General features: G+C 37.0%; 1 protein-coding gene across 1 annotated transcript in view; it reads left to right on the top strand.

Annotated features, from left to right (window-relative positions):
• The first annotated feature begins 4,280 nt into the window (after positions 1–4,280).
• LOC140777549 (golgin candidate 2) overlaps positions 4,281–15,075 on the top strand; it is a 39,910-nt gene continuing 29,115 nt past the window's right edge. The window contains exons 1-5 of the mRNA XM_073121733.1: positions 4,281–4,349; positions 4,442–5,257; positions 7,833–7,943; positions 8,049–8,108; positions 10,688–10,745. Of these exons, the coding sequence (XP_072977834.1) occupies positions 4,296–4,349; positions 4,442–5,257; positions 7,833–7,943; positions 8,049–8,108; positions 10,688–10,745 (1,099 nt within the window). The 5' untranslated portion in view covers positions 4,281–4,295. The remainder of the gene's footprint in view (positions 4,350–4,441; positions 5,258–7,832; positions 7,944–8,048; positions 8,109–10,687; positions 10,746–15,075) is intronic.

The following is a 15,075-nucleotide window of genomic DNA, read 5'->3' as shown; positions in this document are numbered from 1 at the left end:
CTCATATTTGAGAGAGAGTTATGATGATCGTATGACGTGGTGACATGTTTATTTATTGTCGAGGATTAAGTACTCTTATCAGTTATGACATGTTATCTATTTTCTATTTATATATTAGTGAGGATACATTCATATACTCATTCATGACATGATGCTCTTTTTGATTCAAATTATCCAGTACATGATTTACTCTCTGTTTGGCATCACTGATTCGGGGTAAGGTCTATTCACTAAGCCTTTTGCTCATGATTCTCTTTATTTCTTTTCTAATCTTCTCAGCTATATGGTACGTGATAGCGACTTGAGAGATCCCAAAAAGATATTTTAGATTGATGAGGTGGGCTATAGGTGTGAGACGGTATAGGAGATAGTTTATATAGAAATTGAGTTGTACTAGTATTTGATATTGTACTCTTTTGTATTAGGCGATGACTTGTATAATACAGGTCGAATCATAGCGTACTCTTGTATTAGTTGTTTTAGTTGTATCTTGATGGTTTGTTGTGGCCTGTGTGGGTCCTGCCAGATTAAGTAGTAGTCTAGTGTATATTATTGTGCATTTAGATATTCATATTTTAACAGATTTATTTAGTTGATAATATGATATATTTGGTGTTGGATTGTGTGAGTATAAATGTGTCAGCATGTATTATTTGATGATGGTATGATTGTATGTGCACAGGAGTGTATCTGTGCGTGACGGGCCCCGCCCGTCTTGTCGCACGTGCCGTGTGGGCGTGCACGTGCCGAGCGGGGGCGTTACACTATTGTAACAGCGGTTCTTGCTTCATGCAATTTTAAGCAAGTTTAAGATTGGCAAGCAACCTCCTCAATGTGGTGTCTCTATCCATCAACGCTAAGTTCACCTTCGACCGGTCTGCAGATGCTACTGGATCATAAGCGCATAATGTCGGAGCAGTGCGCCTATACATCACCTCAAATGGAGTCATGCCAATACTGTTTTGGTAGGTAGTGTTATAAGACCACTCCACCCACGGTAATAACTCTAATACGAATCAAATCAAATCGGATCACATCAAAAGGAGATTAGGTTTAATGGATTGAGTCTAATTATCTTATTAGGTTATTTGGTTTAGTTAGAGTCTTAGTATGTTAGGATTTTATTTAATTAGCTAAATCCAACTCTATGCAGTTTTGAGAAAATATTCGTGAAATATTCTACACATATCCAAATAATATCAAACTAGTTGGATAAAGTTACTAACCTCGAGATCTACAACTTTTATATTTATAAATTCTCCAGATTCAGAATCTATCTGTGACAAAATAAAAGCTTAATTTGAGAGGTAATCGGAGAAGATAAGGAATACTAGTTTAGTTGGTTCGTCAACTTTTGTATTTACACCCTTTGCCGAATCGAACTACAATGGGGACAAAAACACGAAATAACGTGGGTGATGGTGGTGGTTACGGGTGAAGTGGATGTCAGGGTTATGGATGGGTATGAAGATGAAGGTGGATGGTGAATGTGATTAAGGAATATAGACGAAGGGAATGAAGTGGTCGAGTGATACCTTAGTTATGATCTTTTCTTATTGTATTAGGTGTTTATTTTTATTAAAATAAAATTTCTGTAGGTCGGGTTCGAACGTAGGTGGAGTCGCATTCGAATGCGCTTATGAACTCCTTATGAACGCCTGCATCAGGTTTGCAAATACAGAGAATGTATATAGTGCGTTCGAACGCGGTCGGGCAAGTTCCAATGCCCGCATTCGAGCGCCTATGTCGCGTTCGCAAATCCAGAGAAAGGACTTTTTGAGTGCGTTCGAACGCAATCGGGCGCGTTCGAACGCGATCGACAGGAATCCTCTAGAATTAGGGTTTCATATTGTTTTAGGACTTGTTGGCTAGCCTCTATAAATATATGGAAGGCAGCCAACTTCATTATGCTATTGGATTATTGATTTCTTGCCTTCTATCTTTTCTCTAGACTTCTCCCTCCTTCCTTTTCAGCATCCTTCCATATCTACCGTTGGCAATGTTTCTCCTCGCTTTTAATCTCCCTCGACTATCGAGCCACCCCTCTTCTTTGGGATCTCGACTACTTCGTTCCCCTCGTCTATTTCCCTTAATCACTTCCACAATCCACCCTCATCTCCATACCCATCCATAACCCTAACATCCACTACACCCATCACCACCACCCTCACCCACGTTATTCCATATTTTCGTCCCTGCTACAGTTTGAATCTATGAAGGGTACAAATACAAAAGTTATAGATCAGGAAGTTACGGATCCAACCCAGTTGGTTTCGTAATTTTCTAACTATTGGAGAATATCTGACAAATATTTTTCCATAGTTGTGCAGACTACTTTCTATAATAAATTCAGATTTTAAGGAATCATTCCGTAGCCTATCTTTGGTTCCAAATCTCATCAATTTGGTATCAGAGCCTTATCAAATTGGTATCAGGGCCTTATCAAATTGGTATTAGAGCCTTATCATCGAGATCCCAGATAAGAGGGGTGGCTCGACAGACGAGAGAGATTAGAAGTTAGGAGAAACCTTACCAATAATAGAGGTGGAAGGATAGTGAAAATGGAGGAGGAAGAGAGTCTAGAGAAAAGATAGGAGGCAAGAAATCAATAATCTAATAGCATAATGAATTTGACTGCCATCCACATATTTATAGAGGCTAGCCAACAAGTTCTAAAATAATAAGTAACCCTAATTGTAGAGGATTCCCGCCGATCGCGTTCAAATGCGTCCGATTGCGTTTGAACGCACAAAAGACGTTCTCTATATGTGCGAACGCGATGCAAGTGTTGGAACCCGCTCAAACGCGCCTGATTGCGTTTGAACGCACAAAAGACGTTCTCTATATGTGCGAACGCGATGCAGGCATTGGAACTCGCTCGACCGTATTCGAATGTACAATATGCATTGTTTGTATATGCTAACTTGATACAGGTGTTTGCAAAGGCGTTCGAATGCGACCCCATCTACATTCGAACGCGACCTACATAAATTTTATTTTAATGGAAATAAATAACTAATGCAGTAAGAAAAGATCCTAACTAAATGTATTAGTGACTTTATCAATCTTCTTCTTTGATGGATATGTATGACTGGTTGAAATTTATGATCATAGTCTCTCTTCCTCTTTGATAGAAGGGTCTGATTTAGTTGAAGTTCTTTTAATTGACACTTTTCATTTTCACTGTGATTAATGGAATCTTTTTTCCTTATCTTTGCCATTAGATTAATTCAAATTAGTTGCACAAATCATAAGAGTAAAAGATTTCAAATAGCTAGTAGGTATATAAGTGTACATCATACATAATATACGTCTCATTTGGTAATTAAAATGCAAACAATAAACACGAATGTTATCAATAAACATTTATACCAAAATAACAATCTTTGTCAATAATTGTGAAACAAAAAAATAAGGACAAATATTGTCAATAAACTGTGAAATCAAAATAATAAAGACGTATGTTATCAATAAATTATGAAATTAAAATAACAAGGATGAAATTGTGTTAATAAACTTTAATAATTTAATAACAAAAGTACATTATAACTATTTATATATTCCCATATTCACTAATAATCCCTAAAATGCATATATAACTGTACAAGCTATTTTTCCTAATATTATTAATTGAAAAAAATAAAAACTTAATTAAATGGTCCATAAAATTAAAATGGCTTTCTTAATAAATAGTCCCATAAATTCTAGAAAACTTTTTAATACGGAATGTGGACAAAGACGACAAACTCTAACTAAAATATAATAGAAAAATAAAGAATATCATCAAAACATTGCAAAATAACTAAATAATACTACTAAATGTTAATATTAACACCTTTATACATACATTAAAAATACTAAATTATAGAACATTATCTATAGTGAAAATGAAAATAACTAGTCGAAAAAATAGAGCGGAAGATATGGCTTGCTCAACGATGACGAAGAACATCTTTTGATGAAATTTTAGGGAAGCACAAGTTCAATGAAATAAAAAGAGTATAAAAAGATGATGACAGACCAATATCCCAAAGCAGAAATCCTATTTCATTCTTTAATTAAGAAGAAACAAAATGATCAAATAATTTTTTATTTAATGTTATTAACTGGGCAGCTATATTCGAGTATGAAAAAAAAAAAAATTTGAAGAAACCTCGGTGCAAAAGAAACCGAAAACAAAACTTCGAGGCGACGTGATTTATCACCAAACTGTCCTACTCGCACTGCCAAACGATATATAACATCTGAACCTCGCAAAGCGATATTTGGCACAGCGGAAGAAATTCGACCCAGCCATGGCGGGTTGGATCTCCTCCAAGCTGAAGGTCGCAGAAACTTTGCTCCAACAGGCAAGTCTACCCTCTCACCCCTTATACATCAATACCCCGACTCTTCCCTCCACCCATCTCACTAACTAACTAACCTCTTCTACTACCACCAGATCGATCAGCAAGCCGCCGAGTCGCTAGGCAAGACCGAGCGGCCTGACCCCTCTTCCGATGCATTGGGCGAGGATATCCCTAAGCGGATCGATCCCGCTCCCCCTCTCAAGCACCAACTCCCTTCCAAGAGACCATCCCCTCCACCGCCCCCCCTTGCTGAGCCCTCTTCAGCACCTCGTCGCTCGTCGAGCAGTTCCCTATCCGCCGTCGCCGATGATGGTGACTGGACCGAGCTCCTCAGCTCCTCCAAGCCAATCGATTTGGCGTCGCCGCGCTCCGATGGGGGTTCGAAGAAGGCCGCGATCCCCTTCCTGACACCTCGGAAGGGGATTGGAAGAACTTATGCAATCGTGGCAGCGAGGAGTCGGAGAAGGCCGGACATTGTTCCAAGAGAAGGTGAGGGAAGTAAGAGCCCGAAGGAGGACGAGTCCTCGTCATCTGGCTTATCGTATTTGAATTCGAAGAACAATGAACACGTTGGTTCTATTGGTGGTCCGGAGGAGACCCCAAACGTGGTTGATGGTATCGAGGGAGAGAAGAGGCAGAAATCTGGAGTAGTGATCCGTAAGAGGGAGAAGGCCAAAAGTTCTTCTTCGGGCAGCGATGCTGATTCGGGAAGTGACACGGGCTCGACGACAGATTCAGAGGATGAGAGACAGAGGAGGGAGGAAAGGAGGCAGCGGCGGGTGCAGATGATGGCAGCTGCTGCTGCTAAGGCTATTAAGGAACGCGAGGACATTGTCGCAAAATTAGAGGGTGAGATGGAGAGCTTAGAGAAGATGCTGAAGGAGAGAGAGAAGAAGCAGGCACAGGAGGTGGGAATTCTTTTATGTTCTGACCACTTTTTTCTTGGTTATCTTGTTTGAGTCAAGTGTTGATGCTAAAACTTCCGTATTCTCTATGCATGCCACGAATACTAGCAACTAAATTGAGATAATTGAAACAACCGAATTTGAAAGATATTTTATCACATAATAGAATTTTCTGTTGAAGTTCTGTTCACATTGTTGTTTCCATGTATCTCAGCCTTTTACAGAATCTATTTTTCAATTGGAATGTTTGTTTTAAAGTTGTGTGTTAGTAAGGGAATTTACTTCTTATATGGACCATATTACGCCCCTGATTCTAAATCCTGAATGATTAATAATTCTTAAATGCCTTCAAATAAAATGAAATGAATTTCGATTTAGTTGTAATTTTAATAGAATATCTGTGTTTCTCAGATTTTTTCATTCTACAACAATCAAAATGAAATGGATTTCGATTTAGTTGTAATTTTATGCATCCGTAGCTCTTGGAAGGACATGTCAAAATGGCACCAACTTTTAATATAAATATTTAAATGGTTAGACATTAGCATATTCTTGTTTGCTATTCGGTTGGAGAGGCAGTCTATGTTGATGCAAATTTCAAGGCCGTGATCATGAGCTCTGTGACATCCTAATCCTACTTGCCATTAATAATGTATGAGTTGGGATGACTTCAGCATTCCTCTGAGTCTATGATTCTGAACTTACCATATTATTCTTCAAAGGTGTGGAAGAAGTATAATTTCTATCTATGAGTTATTTGGTTAATTAGGTTTGAGTCGTTGTTAATTGAAGTGCTTAAGGGAAAAGAAAACACATGACTTGAACAGTGAATAAAATATCCAAAGCCATATAATTGATTAGAGGTATGATGATGATACCTCATCATCTATCAATTTAGTGATCTTGTATAGGAAGTTCTGTCAGTGACAATTTGCCGTCAGATTGGATGCATTTCCAAGGCTTCGTCTTTGATTTGCATTTTAATATTCATAATCTTGATTAGAGCCAGAGAACATAATAAATTTACTGTTAAACATTTGGATTCGTCTGTATGTTTCTTATTTTAAATTTATAGTTATGTGCTATTAATGGAGTTCACTTCTAACATGTACTGTATTATTTGTGCCTCCTGATTCTATATCCTAGATAACAGTAATTCTTAAATGCCTCAATATAAAATAACAAAGGGCCAACATAAGTAGAAGTATGTCATATTTATTTAATCCGATAATTTTGTTAAGTTTACTACTAATGATTATAGGTATTAATGTGAATTAAGATTAGCGCAAGAATGTGATCCCCAAAGTAGTTTAAGGTTTGAACCATCCAATTAGTAACATATCTAGGGTCCATTTGGATTGAGTTTAGCTCCAAAACTAGAATAATTACTCTCAGTTTTTGAACTAGAAAAGTTATCTTAAATAGGTTTAGGAAATTTAGGCGTTTGGTTTTAAACTAGAAAATGGTGTAGTTATTACATTTGATGTGACAGAAAATTAGTGGGTTTGAGAGATATTTTATATCAAGTAACCAAAATATTCTTTATAGTAGATGAATGAGAAGAGAAGAGAAGAGAAGAGAGAGAGGAGAGAGAAGGAAAGACTGATTGAAATGATTTTTAATTGAAGTGATATCTTTTTAAGGGCAAAATAGTAATTGGACTTTGTTGGTAAATGTTAAGAAGAGAAGAGAGGAGAATGGGTTTAAGTAGGTTGCCACTAAACCCATATTACCGTAATCTAATGTTTGATAACTACACTAGTTTAGTGTTCACTAAACTAATTTAAGGGAATTGCTACACTCATTCCAAATGCCACCTACTATTTCTTAGAATCTCTCATTCTACAATAACCAAAATATAATGGATTTCAATTAGTTAATTTTGATGCATCCATAACTCTTGGAAGTACTGGTCAATATGTAGCCAACTTTTAATTTATAAAGAATAATTTGGTTAGAAATTAGCATATTTTCCTTTGTGAATTTGTTGGAGAGGAAATCTAGGATGCCATGAATAAATAAGGTGGAGACCATAAGCTGTGTGACATATCACTCCTATTTGCTTCCCATAAATATATGAATTGGATGACTTCAGCATTCCTTGGAGAGGTTGTGTTGTTGTGAGTGTACTACTGCACAAAGATGAATGACCAATCCAATCATACGGATGTTCATGTTCTCAAAAACCTTTGTGTGACTTCATTTATGTTTCATACCAAGTTCAGTGATTTGCTTCTTAATTTTACGGCCAAAATTATTATCATATAGGAAGTCTAGGCCTGCTGTTTATAATGGATATTGAGATATTCTTGTTTCATTTTGTTCTTGGATTAGCATTATAGTCTACATCATATATGAATTGCTGCCGGAAGGTTCTTTGGAGAGATTGGGCAAGTTTTGTAGTCAATTACTGACATTAGTTAAGATTTGCCATAGAATTATCATATTTGACAAAGAAAAAAGTGTCATTGTTTTCCTTCTCTATGGTGTCTAGGAAACATCTTTATTTCAAGGTTGTGAGATCTGCAAACTATGAAGCTTTGTTTCATAATCATTTCTACATTTTTGGTCCAATCAGGCTTCAGAGTTGCAGAGTAGTATGATCGAAACCATGGAGGCTGTAGAGATAGAGAAACAAAAACACAACAGTACCAGAATGGAAGCGCTTGCTCGATTGGCCAAGATTGAGGTGCTTTTAACTTATGATTTTTGCTGTGATTTCTTGTTCTGCTGTTTTAAGCTTAGTCAGCGTCAAAGTTATCTTTGTTTTTGTTGCCTAACTATATAATTTCAGGTTATGAATGCTGAGCTAGCAAAATCACTTGCAACAGCCCAGTGGAATCTGGAAATAGAAGTATGTTTCCTTCCATTTGTTTAGATTCCTTTCTAGTGCTTGAGCTTAAATAAACTTTGTTCATTCTAGTCGATGTAAATATGTTGTATAATATTTCCTGCCATATTGAATTATGGAATTCCATGAGAATGTTTGATGTAGAACCATAAACAATGATCCTGAAGTTAATGTAGGATAATTACAAGGAAGGGATTGGATACATGAAGAAGCCATGCAGCATGTAGAACTAAAACAACAATTAAAGGAAAAATTTTAGGAGCTGAAAAGGGTTGTTACTGTACTAGTTGCAGATTTCCTACAACAAAGAAGGTAGTTCAGTGCTTTAGGGCCACAGAAGTGGGCTGTGGTAGGGATTTTACGCTTCACAGATCAAGTAGGTTTAGGTTTAGTGTTTAGATGTAGGGCCTAAGGGCAGGTATAAGAATTAGGGCTTATAGGCATTGAAATCTATTTTGAAAGCCTTAAAACAAGGACAAGTAGGGATCGTTTGCAGAAAACAATGGTTATGGCAACAAGAAGAGTGAAAAGGAAAAGCAAGTGAGAGGAAGAGACTAGAGAAAAGTGGATATCCAACTCACTGGAATCACATCAAAAGGTTGACCTCACACCAAGCGATGCTTCATGCTAATGAAGAAGAAGAAAGCATCACTTTTCTTTATTTACTGAACACAAAACAATAACCACCAGCATAAGATATATCCATCCTGTTTTTGATAATGGGTGGATGAGAAACCTTGTAGTCTTGAACAGACTTGAATTCCATATGACTTGGTTGAACTTACCAAATTTTGAGGTCACTCTCAAATTTTAAATAGCATCACCTTACAATAGGAATAATGAATTCAAACTTGAATTGTATTTTCAGCCTTGTAGAGTGGGTTGGTGGACAAAACTGCCATTCCGTTAAGCCAAAACTTTTTGGATCGAATCATATTTGCCGGTTACTAGAACAGATATCATGTGACTTCTTGGCATGCCTTCTTTCCTTTTGAGGGTGTAGATACCTCTTATAAATGATGGTTGTGCCAGTAATAGCACGCTAGTTGGTTGACACACCCTTATGCCGACCTATGCCGAGTCGTGTCGAACCAGCACGGTCGCGTGTTTGTCATTGTGCTATGTGGAGCCATTATCGTATTATTCTGTGTCGATAAATGAAGTCTTTGATCCTGCTCATCATTTTATATTCAATTAGATATTAATTTTAATTATTAAATTATTATCAATTAATATTATGCGTTCAATTATATTATGGAGTGTTTAATCATTATTATTAGTTTTAATGAATGTTTTCAATCATAGTATATGTTGAATAATATTTATATTTATCTGTTGCTTTATCTTTATGAAATATGTTATTTATAAAAATAATCTAAAGATAAAATATTATAATGTAGGTTCTAAATTTTTAAAACTAAAAATTAAAGATTGACATATCGAAGGCCGAAAAATATTTTTAAATATTCTAAAAAAATTATTAAAAACATTATAATTGCGTACGTGCCACCAGCACACAAGGGTGTGTTACTGGCACGGTGGGGCGTGCCAATTGGCACGCCTTGCACCGACTGGTACGTGCCTTGCTGATGGTGGCACGACATGGCAAGTGCTATTGGCATAGCTATCATTGCCTCTTATGTCCTCTATGGCCTGATAACATGAATGTGGTTAACGCTGGTAGGCTTATTTCTTATTTTAAATGTGATGGTAAGAAAGTAATTCTTCTAATAAATGATGGAACCTAATCTAAAAGGATGGAATAATTTAATCACATACCAGGATAAAGATATTCATTTTGCTTAAAAGAAAGTCATTTGACAAGAGTTTTAGAACGAGAGATTTTCTTTATCTTCTAGTGGCTAAGAAAATCAATTTTTTATGAAATTAAGAAATACGAGAAGTCCTAGAAGACAAAAGGGTGAAGACAAAAGAGCATTTACAACTGACAAAAAGAAGAAAACACAAACAAAAAAGAAGAAGAAAATTTAGTAGATTCATAAAGAGATGTGAGTGACATTGGCTGTAAATATTAGCTGCCAAGTTAAGGATATCCCTAGTTAGATTACCTCTCAATGGAATCTTTATTCCATACTAATTATTTATTTTACTTATAGGAATTTCAAAAGACCTTACTCTTAGTCTCCATTTTACATGTGGAAATTATTTGTCAGAGATTCCTATGTTATTTTTCAAGGTAGTAAGAAAAATAGTTTCAATTTGCTACCTTGTGCTGTTAAGATTTCTTCTTGATTTCTGTTTTAAGAAGTTTGCATGACATATAGTTTGTCACAATGAGAAGATCTTGAATAGATATTATAGCATATAAGTAGACTCGACACTACATTTAGTAGCTATGCTCCTTTTTATGCATTCCACATGCTTGATTGATTGGATGAAACTGGAGTTTTACTGTCTTTTGCAGTTTTGCATCTTGCTTAATCTAAATGCTTAATACTTGTTCTCACATTGTTGCCGAGATGATTGAGTTTAACTTCTTCATTAGAACTTGTTGACTAGCTTCATAGAAAGAAATATTCTATCTCATCATTACAAGTTTTTTTCATCTTGTGGAAGAAAAGGTTAATCGAGCGGCAGATCTCCGCGAGCAGATTGAATTAAAGGAACTTGCTCAAGCAGGTAGATAAATCATAAATCTTGATTTTAAATTTTTGAGTAGATCGTGGGGGTTTATTATAATCCTTTTTGGTTATGCTTGTCAGTTTGTTGTTTGCTATCTTTGACTTTAGGATAAATCTAATTGTTGTTAGTGTCACAATTATATGATGGTTTTGTCATAGCTTTCTTGCAATAAGACACATTTGATAGTTGTATGAGTGGAGCAAATATGATTGAGCATATAGTTTGACCTTAATCCTAATTTGTCTTATGAATACAATAAGGGCCCATACTCTTACTAGGGTATCACATTATTTGTCACAACTCGAAATTGAAAATCATGACCAGCTATGTACCCTAATAGCTTGAGATACATGAAGCTTTAACATTAATTCTCAAAATCAAAACAAATAAAAGAACTAAATATAAATTAAGAACTCCAAGTCAATTAATAAAATTTATCGAGGTAATAAGTTTTTAGTACTAGGCAATCAATGCCTTCCAAAATAATCTTAAAATAACGAATGTGACAAAAGGGAAAACCAAAGTCCTAATTGGAGGTAAAGAGGTGCCAGTGCACCACGTTCATTCGTTATGCTAATCACCATATGAAAATATTAAGAGAGTTTTATGAGATAACAATTTTAGTTCAGTGGGGGAATCTATTCTATATAAATCATAATCTAAAAGCATGATTCAAAATTTAAGCTCAAGAATTCATAATACACAGGTAATATCTAATATAAAATTAAGCAAGCTCATGATATTAAAATAAAGCAGGAGTAATGATAATGCAAGTAACAAAACATGCTCAAATATTATTGTACGAAACCTCTTAGTCTCAAATAATTGTCCTATTTACCTTTCTAGGTCTGTGCTCATGGATCCACATCAATTATAAGTAACAATCGAGATAACATTGAGGTATTACTAAGTGATAAACACACTATGTTTTTTTTTTCTCTAATCATTGAGAGAGATTAGAGTCATCATAGAAAGTTTTTTAATCTAGCTTGGTACTATTATCTTACTCTGCCAAAATCACATAAGAAAATCACCGTAGTGATATAAAAAAAAAATATTCCCTACACTTACAGATAAACTCGAGTCACCATGAAAAGTTGCGCGAAGCGATCTATACTAAGAATGTTCTCTAATCTTATCATATGATTCATATCATAATTTATGTTCTGCTTAACTATTCATGATTAATATACTTGCAACTTTGTACAAAGGATAACAATGCATTACGTAATATTGCAAGAAGATTGATAATGTATGAAGATAACATGATACTTTATGGCATAATAGTATATACATTTTTTCTACAAATACGAGATAAATAAAAACTTATGTGAAGCAAAATAACTCAAATAAATAATTATGGTGCGAGGAAAAATCATCACCTTTATTTATAAACAAATTTATATTTTGATTTAATAATTAACAAAATTTTAAGAGTAAAATAAATTAAATTTGAACTGATTTGAAGCCAAGGACTTGGGCTAGCCCATACACTTAGTTAATGCAGGCTGTGCCAAGGCCCCAAATAATATTAGTTTGGGCTTCGGCTAGCTCGCAGCCCACCTAATACTATCATCACGGGTTGAGCCTTCCTTGCCTCAATCATTGAACTCACCTAATTTGAATCCAACTCTGGTTTTGGTGGAGCTCCCCTTTCTCATTCGAAGGAAGTTAGGGTGACCACCATCACTGCCACTCTCTAGCGGTTGGAAGTCTGCGAAGAACCAAGTCAAAAGGTAAATAGAGTCAAGGGAAGAACGGAGGGAGGGACTTGTTGGCCAGAGTGTTTTGATTGCGATGAATCCCAATCTTCATGGCCACCATTTCGATGATCTCGGCCACGAGGGTTCTCCCACAAGACATCAACGGAATCCTCATAAGGAGGGCAACCTGATTGGAAGGCTCGAGGAGACCAATGTGATACACCTTGTTAGAGTATTTTTCTATTGCATTAGCTATTTATTTTTATTAAAATAAATTTTTTATAGGTCGTGTTCGAATGTCTTTGCCAACGCCTGCATCAGTTCGCAAAAATAGAGAACGAGAAATGTGCATTCGAACGCCTGCATTAGTTTACATCGACAGAGAACGCTTTTTGTGCATTCAAACGCGGTCGGCAAGAGTCCACTAGAAATAGGGTTAATAATTGATATTTTGGCTTATTGGCTAGCCTCTATAAAGGTGTGATGGCAGTCAAAATCATTATGCTTAATGAATATTGGTTTATTGCCTCTTCTATTTTCTCTCTAGTCTTTCTACTCTAATCTCCTTCCTCCCTCTTCACCAACCAGCCATCTCTACTGTTGGCAAGGTCTCTCCTAACTTTTAATCTCCCTCATCCTTGGGGGTTTCGATCACTTCTTCCTCTTTGTCTTTATTTTTTAAAAAACATCAACTATCTACCCTCATCTCCATTATCATCCATAACAGTATCATCCACTTCACCCGTCACCACCACTATTATCCGCACTATATCGTGATTTTGTCCCAGTTGCAGTTTGAATCTGTGAATGTCATAAATATAAAAATCATAGATCAGGGTGCTACGGATCGATCCAACTTGGTTTTATAATTTTCTGATTACGGGAGAATATTTGGTGAATATTTTTCCTCGGTTGTGCGGACTGCTTCTTGCAATCAATCCAGATTTGAAAGGATCGTTTCGTAGCCGTCCTATCATTGTTATTAGAGCTCGGTGAACCTCAGACCTCTATTAATGGTGGAAATAAGGAAGATGACATCAATAAGGAGATCAATGAAGAACATACCGACAAGGGAAGACTCAATTCACAATAATCCTAACCGTGAGGCCGATTCCTTTGGGGTGGTCACGATAAGATTGAGTCAATCATCTATGGGTGTGAACATGGGCTTGGCGGATGAACTTGAAGCCATGTTCCAAATATTACTGCATAGGGTGGACGCAATGTAGAAAGATCATAATGCTTTAAAAGAATATATCACGAACTGATTGGCTTCGTCATCTCCTCGACGAAGATTGGTGCCTCAAGAAGGACCAGCGGTAGGACCACACCGAACCGATACCCCATAGATTCAGGTATGACATGTTAATGTCAATGATTCTCTTTTACCTATTTCTACACATCATCCCCCACCTCCAATTTACAAACCAAGACCGGTAGTAGTAGAACCTGAGAGTCGTGCGGCACCGGTGCGCTTCGTCGATGAAGAGGATTGGCACTTAAAGGATGTTCGTGCTCTCTGTCCTACTACTCTTGAGAAAGCATTTTAGAAGGCCGTGAGAATGAAGCAAAAGCATAAGGCTCTCAAGATGGCAGCGAAAACAAGTTGGGGTAACCGAAATGGGCGATTTGCGCCTAGAACGCCGGCTGAAAATTCTGCGGGTTCAAAGACAGCGGCTGCTAGTACTAGAGCACAATTACCTTTGAGACCTTCTAATGTTAGAGGAGGCACAAGACCCTCCGTTTGAACTCTCTCACCTGCTTAGATGGAGGAGCGAAGAGCGAAGGGCTTTTGTTTTTGATGCGATGAACGTTTCACCCCCGGTCATCGGTGTTCTAAACCGATCGGGAGTGTGATGCTCATCGACGGTCTTGAGGAGGACGATAAGGTTGTTTGTGATGGAGTGTTCAGAGGAGGTCCATGATGAGGTTGTGGAGGAGGGCTCGAAGGAAGATATCCAAGCTGAAATATCGATACATGCATATTCTGGTACTTTTGCGCCGAGGGCATTACGGGTGGATGAACTCGTTAGAAAGCATTATGTGCACATTCACATCAATTTCGGGAATACACAACTTTCTAGACGAGAGGTTAGTAAGGAAGTTGGGCTTGGATGCTGAACTGATTGCGGGGTTTGACATTGCTATAGGAGACGGCATGAAACTTCGGGTGGAGAGCTTGTGTCGCCGGGTTGGTATACGGATGCAAGGACACGACATCATTGTGGATTTGTATCCATTGGCGCTGCTAGAAGCGGACATTGTCCTTGGCACTTAGTGGTTGTAGAGCTTGGAATTTATCACTTTTGATTTCCAGAGTATGTGGATGAAATTTAAGCAAGGAAACAAAGATGTGCGACTTAATGGCGTTTGGTCTCCGTTGATTTCAGCGATACAGTTGATGGTGGGGCTACCTTGTGTGAGTGATTTGGCCTGTCTTCTTCAGTTAGGACAACCAGGAGATGAGTCCATAATGAGTCTAGGTACCACAATTGATTTGTCTAATTTATTAGATAAATTTGCTGGATTGTTTAAGGAGCCAAAGGAGTTGCCACCAAGGAAAACGACGGACCATCGGCGAACGTGAGGTCGTATCGATATCTACATGTGCAAAAGGAAGTTAT

Source organism: Typha angustifolia, chromosome 15 (genome assembly GCF_048772165.1).
Source record: "Typha angustifolia cultivar Huaian chromosome 15, ASM4877216v1, whole genome shotgun sequence".
Lineage (NCBI taxonomy): Eukaryota > Viridiplantae > Streptophyta > Magnoliopsida > Poales > Typhaceae > Typha > Typha angustifolia.
The sequence above is the reverse complement of the archived record's forward strand: the minus strand, read 5'-3'. Positions and strand labels throughout refer to the sequence as shown.